The sequence below is a fragment of the Bidens hawaiensis genome, unplaced genomic scaffold, assembly GCF_021521415.1.
Source record: "Bidens hawaiensis isolate Kalapana, Puna unplaced genomic scaffold, B.hawaiensis_p1.1 tig00010432_1, whole genome shotgun sequence".
Lineage (NCBI taxonomy): Eukaryota > Viridiplantae > Streptophyta > Magnoliopsida > Asterales > Asteraceae > Bidens > Bidens hawaiensis.
The window spans coordinates 103462-113607 of NW_027491794.1; the positions used below are offsets into that span (position 1 = coordinate 103462).

General features: G+C 34.1%; 1 protein-coding gene across 1 annotated transcript; it reads left to right on the forward strand.

Moving 5' to 3' along the window:
* Positions 1–9420: 9420 nt before the first annotated feature.
* On the forward strand, positions 9421–9831 carry LOC143535208 (putative calcium-binding protein CML19). Its single transcript, XM_077029526.1, has one exon. The coding sequence runs from the start codon at positions 9421–9423 to the stop codon at positions 9829–9831; it is 411 nt and encodes a 136-aa protein (XP_076885641.1).
* The last annotated feature ends 315 nt before the right edge of the window (positions 9832–10146 follow it).

The following is a 10146-nucleotide window of genomic DNA, read 5'->3' on the forward strand; positions in this document are numbered from 1 at the left end:
TTTATGTTATAAAACATATAGGTGACATGCTTGGTAATTTGGTTTACATATTGTTATTTAACCCCTTTAAACAACAATATGAAATACTCTTTCTCAAAGTATAAATCATCCACATGATTTACTTATTTCACAAGTACATTATATTTGGAAACCCATTTCCAAATAACTCAATTGTTAATATTCATTTGTTATGATCATATCATATGTAAACAAATATTGTTGGTGTTTGTCTAGCTTGTTATTGGGTATGACCCGACTTGGATCATGACGTACTAGCCACATCAATAAAAATATGTGTCTTGGATCATGAGTCCAACAGACAACCTTACCTATACTCCATAGAAATAGAGAGGCTGCTTCCAGCGAGACCCCGGCTCAATGAATAGTTAGTTATGCATATGTTTTTATTATTATTACAATATTTCTTTTACAAATTACCGACTTTAAAAAGGAACGCAACTCAAATAATCCATAAAACCTGACAGTTTGGATGGCAAAATTATAGTTATTAGTTCGACCTGTAATTTTAGCCAAAACAGGTCGGACCGGATCACCACATATAAACAACGCTCTAGATACAAATATATAGGTCGACTTGTATATTTGAAACCATCGTTGAAAACAAAACAAAGAAGTTTAAAAATTCTTTTAGTAAGAAATAAACTATACATACACCAAAGTGCTTCTAGTGTAACAAGATTAGATATATAATGGTGTTCATATTCATGAGGTTGAGGGTTTTAATATCTTAATGAATAACGATGTAGTTTTCTTAGCAATGTATTAGTGAATGTCTGAGTTAGCCATTTAATAAATAAATAAAACAAATAGAAATTTACAGATTCCACTGCTAAATACATATTTAAATTTATGCTTGTTCTTGATGAAATTAGCAAGCCATCATAGCTTTAAACTCATCAAAGTTAAGCACTCCATCACCATCCATATCAAACTCATGAATCATCCCAACACACTCATCAAAACTCACCGAGTCGACTCAGCATCCGCTTCAAACTCTTCGGAGTAATGCAATCCGTTCCCTCCATTTCATACATTCGAAAGCCTTCTTCAAATCCTCAACCTTCTCTTCGTCCTCCGAGCTTTCCATCAAATTAATAAAATCTTCGAACGCTACCTGTCCGTCGATCACGTCCTGTACCTCATCGATTGATATTTCATCGTCGTGAATCAACCGATAGCAGTGTTGCAACTCGGACGGGGAGATCATGCCGTTGTGGCCTTCATCAAAGCGGTCGAATACTCGTTTGTAATCGGTTGGTAATTTGTTCATGATGTGGCGTGTGGGTTTGGGTTGTAGAAGATTGAAGAATAAGAAATTGATAAATGAATAAATGATGTTGATGAAATCAAATAGTTGGAGCATCATTATATTTATACGGTTTGTTGTGGTATGGATTATAACGCGTGATTATTATTTATTAATATACATATATGTTTATATTTGAATTCTGCAGGTTCGAAGATGATGCTTGATTGCTATTTTCTAGCAATTCTTCCACGGAATCTATGACATGATGACGAAATCACAAGGAAATATCATGAGATAAAACTTCCAACACGACGACGACGAAGACAACGACCTTTATTGTTTTATGTTCTCAAAATTAAATTAACTAAATAAAGAATAAGAATATAGGAAAATTATAAGGATAGTCAGCAAAAATGTCCTATCCGTAGGATTAACGTGTTAGTGTTAATGTTGACATAATATTCATTGGATCAATCCATTTTCATAATATTCGTTATAAAGCTCATCAACCTGATAACTTTTTATCATTACATGACGGGTTTTTACCAACCAGATTTTGTCACTCGTTCAAAAAAATTAGTCGGAAGACAAAATAAATATCATCGGATGCCTAGGTGTTCTAGTCGGCTTCAACGATTTAAAAAGAAAACTGACGACCCGACGGTTTTGTGACGAGTGGTTGAAGCATTGAATGCTAAGACTTGATATAATGGAATGAATGTGGGAATGGAATTGACGTGGGAATGGAATGGATAAAGGAATGAAATAAATCATTACCATTTATTGTCGTGTTTTGTTACCACGATGGAATGGAATGATCATCCTTTAATTATTATTATTATTACTGTTATTAATATTATTGTTATTACTAATAATAATAATAAATATTAATATAAGTATTAATAATATGAATATTCATATTAACTCATTTTTAAAACCTGTGCGTTTCAACGAGACCATTAAACGAATAAAAACAATTATAAAAATGTTGAACCATGCCTGCGTTTTATGAAGCGTTGAGTCGCCAATAATAATACTAATATTGTTAATACGATAATAAGTCTAATATAATAATTTATATATTATAATATACAAAAATAATGATAGTATAATAAAATTAATAATAATAATATAATAACCTTGATAACGTAATAATAATTATAATATAATAATAATAATCCTAATATAATAATAAATCATAATATATTATTATTATTATTGATTCCATTTCTTTAAGGAATGAAAAAAAAGACCTAAACCTTAAAGAATGAAAATCCTATATTTGAAAAAAAATTTATTTCTTGTGGAATGGTTCATTCCATTACCACATGACAACCAAATATGGTTTTTTTCATTCTCTTATAATGAACCATTCCATTCTGTCTCTCATTCCTTTATACCAAACACTACCTTGGTTTTAGAATCATGGCGTGTCGCCAATTAATCCACAAGGGTTTTGTTACAGGAGATTTTGCATTTGAGGACGATAAATCTTATATTGATTAAACTGAAAAGCAGTGATTACATCGAAACAGAATACAAGCAAGCAACAAGCATCCTGTCGGTACTTGAACCCCGGGAGCTTTTTACAAAGTACCACGTACTCCCCATATGAGTCTAAACACGCATTGCGACAAACAGGGCATATCTCATCAACCAGGAATAGAGGAATCATGAGGTGATACTTAAGACTGTATGTTGTCACTGAAGCTGGACTCCGAATTCATCCAATAATGTTGTGTCATGAAGTGCTAACTGGATATTCGCTGAAGCCGCCTGAGCCTGTTGTGGTCCAGGCGAACGATGGCTTCAGCAAGGGATGAGAAATTCCATACCGGTACTGATTTGGTACCATCGGTACCAAAGTTTTGAGTTTCGGGAATCGGTACTGTACCGGTATTTCCCGAACCTTACCTTCAATGCCGGTACCAAGAATTGTAAATTTCGGGATCGGTATTTTTAATGCCGGTATCGGTCGGTACCGAGCTCATCCCTAGGCCCTAGCTTCAGCAAATTATCTGATTATTTATTCTTTTTAATATAACATAATAATACAACTAAAAAACTAATTTATATAATAAAAAAACATTAAACATCTTAATAATGTAAAATACAAATTAAAAAAAATTAAACATCCTAAAAATATAAAAAAAATTACAAATTTAAGAATAAAAATACAAATTTATTCCCGATCTCCGCGCCTCCTGCTCTTTGCCTTCGTTCTTAATCTGCTTTGATTTCCTCAAGAACAAGCGCTTGTTCTTGTTCGAATACCTCTCAACGCATGGGGTCGGGGTTACTAAAGTCCTTGGTAAGAAAGTTTAACTTCCTAAGTCTGTCTTTTGAAACCTTCACCCCGTCCGCCTCCTCGATACTACTCGATAATTTGTGTACGTCTTCAAAAATTCGAGATCAATCTCGGTACTTGTGGGTGATCTTTTTCCCCAGTCCATTCCAGGTGATCGACGTAGGACTTGTGATTGATCTTCTTGCCCGGACACGTTTAGGTCGATCCCTACATGAGCATCCGAGTTACTAGATGAGACATATGCACCGGACGTTTCGTACGCTTTGACATTAAGCCACCATCAATGTCTGGTGTAATTAACTCAACCCAATTTGAGCACGACTTGAGTATTTGCCACAAGTCATCCACCAGGGCCATATACTGGCCTAAGAGCATTCCCAACCCATCCTCTAAAATTATGTGAGTGAGGTTTGTAAATTATATGGTGGGGTTGTGAGTGGTTTTGAGTGTAAATTAAAGGTGAAGATAGATAATGTAGTGTTTTTTTGTAAATTTGTGAAAATGGTAGTGATTTTCTTGTAAATTAGAAAACTGTAATGATAAAGATATAAAAAAGTATGATTTAATTTAACTGGAGAGAGAATGTAGTGTTTTATAGTGTAATTATAAAAATGGGGACGGGGGATGGGCTGAGAATACTCTAACCCACCCATTTATAGAGATAGCAAGAAGAAAATCTTGAGCATGTGTTTCTCATCCCCAACCTAGCTTTTCTTCTATCTATCATGTCAAAGCGTGACTCCATGCCGTGAACAATTTTACTAAAAAGAGCAATCGCCAATGCAAGTTGGGCTTTAAAGAGGTGGGGTGGTCTCTTTGTTAGTGAAACTGCTGAAATCGACGCTTGCAATCATGCAACCAAGACAAGCCAAGGCGCAATAATGCCATTATGAAGGTGGTATAGTCCACTTGAAGCCTTGTTAACCTCAACAAGCTATACATCTCCAAATCCATTTTTCATTATCATCACCACCATATGCACTGTTGGTAATCCTGTTTATAAATTCACATCTAAACGTTTAGAATATCACCTTGTACCACATACAAAAGAAACTAGTTACAACTCCATAAAAATAAAAAAATATCATCACCACCATATGCATAGTTGGTAATCCTGTTTATAAATTCACATCTAAGCATTTAAAATATCACCTTGGGCCACATACAATAGGAGCTACTAATTACAACTCTATGAACTATTACTTCATCAAACTAACTAATATATTAATATTCAAGCTGAGGACAATAAATTAGAGATACCTAAAACCGACTAGAAGCCACCGGAGATGCCGCCGTCGGCCACTGCCACTCGCCAGAAAACAGATCTCGGATCCAGCCGCCACCACGTTATCGAATCTGGACTTACAATGTCGGATCTGCTCCAAATACCACCTCTGTTACTCTCTTTCTCTAAACGTTTCTCACTCTAGAACCAGATATTTTTTTTTGAAATGAAAAGCAGTTAAGAGTGTAAAAGGTGGGTGGGTGGATATGGGGTATATTTGGTAAAATTAACTTAATAGCGAGTGCTTAGTGGCTAGAAACTAGTTGTTGTTAGCTGTATTTAGATATATTTAAGTATTTGACAGAGTAACTGTAGTTTTAATAAAATGTATAAAATGATCAAAATGGGCATAACTAAAAACACATATTATATAATATTAAATGTAGATCTTGGAGGTATTTAAGTAAATTTAAATATTAAAAGATTTTAACTTTTTCAAAATGCTGCTTGTAGAAGATTCAAGTTTCAAGTTTTTCCCCTAACTTAAACGCGTCAAACTCTTTCAGACAAACAATGTTTTTTATTGAGTATGAGTTTTTTCTTAAAAGCTTAAAGCTAGAAACTCCATGCCAAACATACCCATCGTGTTTACGATTTACGAACGTGTGTCATGTTTAAATGTTACGCATCCTGAGACGTTACGTTTACAGGTTTCATTTGTGAAAAATATATTTAATATAATAATTAGATAATAGTTGATATTTAGATTTTGTGCTTAAATATTAATCGGGGTGTTGCAACACGGTGTTAATTATTGTGTGCATGTTCATATGTTCGGTTTATGGTGAATTGGAGGAGATGGTGAAACATGTTTTCGTGTCATGCAGGTTTTGCTCAATCAATTTAGTAACTGGTCTCTCAACGGTACATGGTATTTGTCTTATCACAATTTGGTGGTTATGGAGAGAAATAGAGTCGGCTATGAGAAAGCAAAAAATTTTGGGCTGGATGTGAAAATATTTTAGGGTTTTAAGTAAAAGTAATATTTTGTTGGGTTTAAACAATTTAATATTGATATGGGCTTACTTGATTATAATTTAGGTTATGTAAAAAGCTTTTGTATAAAAATAAGATTAAACATGTCTCAAACCCATAACCTTTTTGATTGAGAGTAATATCCTTTTGCTACTAGACCAAGCTAGTGGTTATGTAATTGAGTTTAAACAATATATATATATATAAAGAGAGAGAGGGGAGTTATAGTAAAAAGAAGTAGTTTCCTAGAAAGACTAAAAATAAATCATAGCCATTGGATCATGTTAATCAATTGTTGAGATTTAAAATTACCAAAAACCGACATAGTCTTCTAGAATTACTATTTTACCATTATAACTGACATAGTTGTTGGGTTTTAACAAGATTATCAAAGTGATAAAACGTTACTTTTATAAAAAACGCAGCGGATAAAAGTTTTAAATCTTGTTAGTTTGATATGTATAAAACCGATTTTACACATACAAAACCCAATCCCGGATCCATATACAAAATGCATACTATCAAACACATGCATGTCATCACTATAAGTCCATGCATGTTATGACTACCTTTCAAATCCAAGGAATGAGTAAAAGATGATGAAAAGATTGGCTAGAACTTCAATGGGAGTTCCTCAAACTTGTATACCCCAAGCCTTGCAACAAACACCTTCTTAGCTAGGATTTGAACACTTGATAATCTTTTTCCCTTTCCTTTCCTTTTGGCCAAATACAAGAAGAAAAGAAAAACTAAAGAGAAAAGTTTGTATCTTGTTCTTGTGTTGTGAAAAAAAATGAAAGAGTTATTTGGTCTTTCAAAATGGCACCTTACAAGTCCACCATTCACACCCTTTGCATGCACCCACTAAGGAAATATATATTAATAAAATAATAAGGGAGAAAGAAAGAGGGGGGGGGACCCTCTTCCTTTATCATTATTATTATTTTTTTTCTTTTATATCATAAAACGCAATTGTGTTATTTCCTAAAATAAACATAACACAATATAGGTAACATGCTTGGTAACCATTTTCACATATTGTTATTTAACCATCTTAAATAACACTATGGAATGCTCTCTCTCAAAGTATAAATCATCCATATGATTTATTTATTTCACAAGTATATTGTATTTAGAAACCTCTTTTCAAATAACTCATGTGTTAATATTTATTTGTTATGATCATATCATATATAAACAAACATTATTGGTGTTTGTCTAGCTTGTTATTGGGTATGACCCGACTTGGATCATAACGTACTAGCCACATCAATAATAATATGTGTCTTGGGCATACCGAGTCCAACAATAGTTTCCTAAAATTATTCTTTTACCATAAGTTTTAATGCCAAATGTCAAAAATCTATTGGTTCTTACCATTTATAGGAAACTCTTTATTCTTATTTGAACTCTTTTCTCTCTCTCTCTCTATATATATATATATGCATATAATTAAAAATAAAAAATTTCCGGTCTAGCGGGGTGTCGGGCCTGTGGCCGTCGATCACCCGGCCACACCTTATGCCCGGTCCTGGAGAGAGAAAGGAACAACGTCGTGATTAACCAAAAGCTAGCAAATACTAGTAACTAGTGTTTTACCCGGCACGGTTGAGCCGGGCAGGTTGGAAAAACACGGGCGATGATAAACCCAAACGTTGTCGGTCTAGGGTGTTGAGGCGGTAAGTCGACGCAAATTTGGTCGATTTCGGTTAAATGCGTTATGGAAAAACAAATACATATAAAATTTGAGGTGGATCAATTGAGTGGCGTCAGTCGATAACACTCATTCATTCACTCTTGCATTGGGAAGATCTGACCATTGCCGATCCTGGAAGGTGAGGTGGTGAGTCTACGTAAACCCGGCTGATTTGCGTCACATTTGTTACAGTACCGAAATTAAAACAAAATGCAGTGAGTCTACACAAATTCGTTCGATTTCCGTTATATTCGTCACGATACTGGAACTAAAAAAACAAAATTTAAGGACCGATACGATGCCGCCAAATGGCCTAATCGACACTTAGCGGCACCAAAGCTTTTGTAATTAGTATATATAATAATTGTGTACCCAAACCAAAACAATTTAAAATAACGTTATGCACATCTGATGTATTTTATTTTACAGCTAGTAGTAGTTTGAAAATTTTATTAATAGTTAAAACAATTATCACGCTTGAACATCACTACATCATTTGGGTTTTCGTAGTGGACTTTCTATTGGGTCACTATCTATTGATATATTATGTATTATGTTTGCATAAAGATTTCTAATGTTAGCTGTTGATTTATTTTTTAAAACAAAACATTTGATATTAAATAAAAAATAATTATAAATTGAGTCCAAATTTCGGGTTGTAATCAACGATGATTACGATATTTCCCTACAAGACAAAACAAAATCCATGATATTCGTCGTTCATCACCTCCATGAAGATCGAACACCGCAATCACTATCAAGACCCTCTCGAATTATGGATAACATTCAAGAACTATTTGACCACCATAAGTTGGTCTTGCTTCTAAAGACTTGTTTTGGCAGGTTTCATCTAAGACTATAAGATTGCAAAATTGTTATCGAGTATAAGTTTACTTTTTTCCATATCACCTTTGAACTAAAGTTACATGGAGAGAATAATTGATGAAGACATTCTTTAAAACACAAGCCATTTGCTATGGATGCTATTGCTAACAATTGATATTTTATCAAGGATGAGTAAGTTTAGTTACTTTTAGCATTTTTGTATATATATTTTTATTTTTATTAATGTAAGGTTGTTGGTGAATGAAAATTCTCTTATTCTCTTACTTCTACCTTGTCTGCCATGGGCTTTAGACGTGCCTGACTTTCAACGCCTAGGCTAGAATGTCGGCCAGCTGGTTGGGGTTAGGTTCTAGAGGTGTCTTACTTAGGCTAGAATGGTTTCAAGTTGGTTGGGGCGTTGGGCTCCAAAGGTGTTTGACTTCAGCGCCTAGCACACTTGCGGATCCTAGCTTGGGCCAGGCCTCGACCCACCAGGTTTTTTGCTTAGTAATATAATTTTACTGAAATATAATACACAAACACACACACATGTATGTATGTATGTTAAGTCTGACTCATCCAAATTAGTTGTTCAAGATTCCTTCGCCACAGGCATGGGGTGGATGGTGAGTTTACATCTATCACTATCGACACGACAAGAAACAGGAGTCTATAAAATGTTAAAAAAATCGTCTTGATATGTATTAAATAATCACATTTTTGCATTTTCTCATTCTTTATTTTTATAATTTGAGAAAGGTCAACATCATTGTGATGGAAGTTTTATCTCATGCAATTTCCTTGCAGTTTCGTCATGACGCCATAAATTACGTGGAAGAATTGCTAGAAAAGTTAACACACAATTCAATCCCATTTCGTTTCATTTCAGCATCAACATGGAACATGCATAATTCAAAATTAGGTATAATAAATAATAATAACGCGTTACAATCCATATAAATATAATGATGCTCCAACTCTTTGATCTCATCAACATCATTTATTCATTTATCAATTTCTTATTCTTCAATCTTCTACAACCCAAACCCACACGCCACATCATGAACAAATTACCAACCGATTACAAGCGAGTATTCGACCGCTTTGATGAAGACCACAACGGCATGATCTCTCCCTCCGAGTTACAACGCTGCTTTCGGTTGATTCACAACGATGAAATATCAATCAATGAGGTACATGATGTGATCAATGGACAGTTAGGGTTCGAAGATTTTGTTAATTTGATGGAAAGCTCGGAGGACGACGAGAAGGTTGAGGATTTGAAGAAGGCTTTTAGGATGTATGAAATGGAGGGAACGGATTGCATTACACCGAAGAGTTTGAAGCGAATGCTGAGTCGACTCGGGGAGTCGACAAGTTTTGATGAGTGTGTTGGTATGATTCATGAGTTTGATATAGATGGTGATGGAGTGCTTAACTTTGATGAGTTTAAAGCTATGATGGTTTGTTAATTTCATGAAGAACAAGCATAGGTTCAGATATTGTAATTACATATATTATTTAGGTTTTTTTTTAAATAATGCTTTTTTTTAAGTATTGATCACAATTAATGTTATCTTCAAAAGTTAATCACATCTAACGTTTTCTCCAATACAAATGACGACGTTTTCTCCAATACAAATGACGATTTAAAGTTAGAAGTATAGGTGTGTAAGAGAAATTGTCAGAAGTATAAAGAGAATGTCTGAAAATTAGTGTAATTGCCAATGAGAATGGCGATTTCAAAATAAAAAAGTACAATTGCCATTGCTAATGGCGATTTGCAC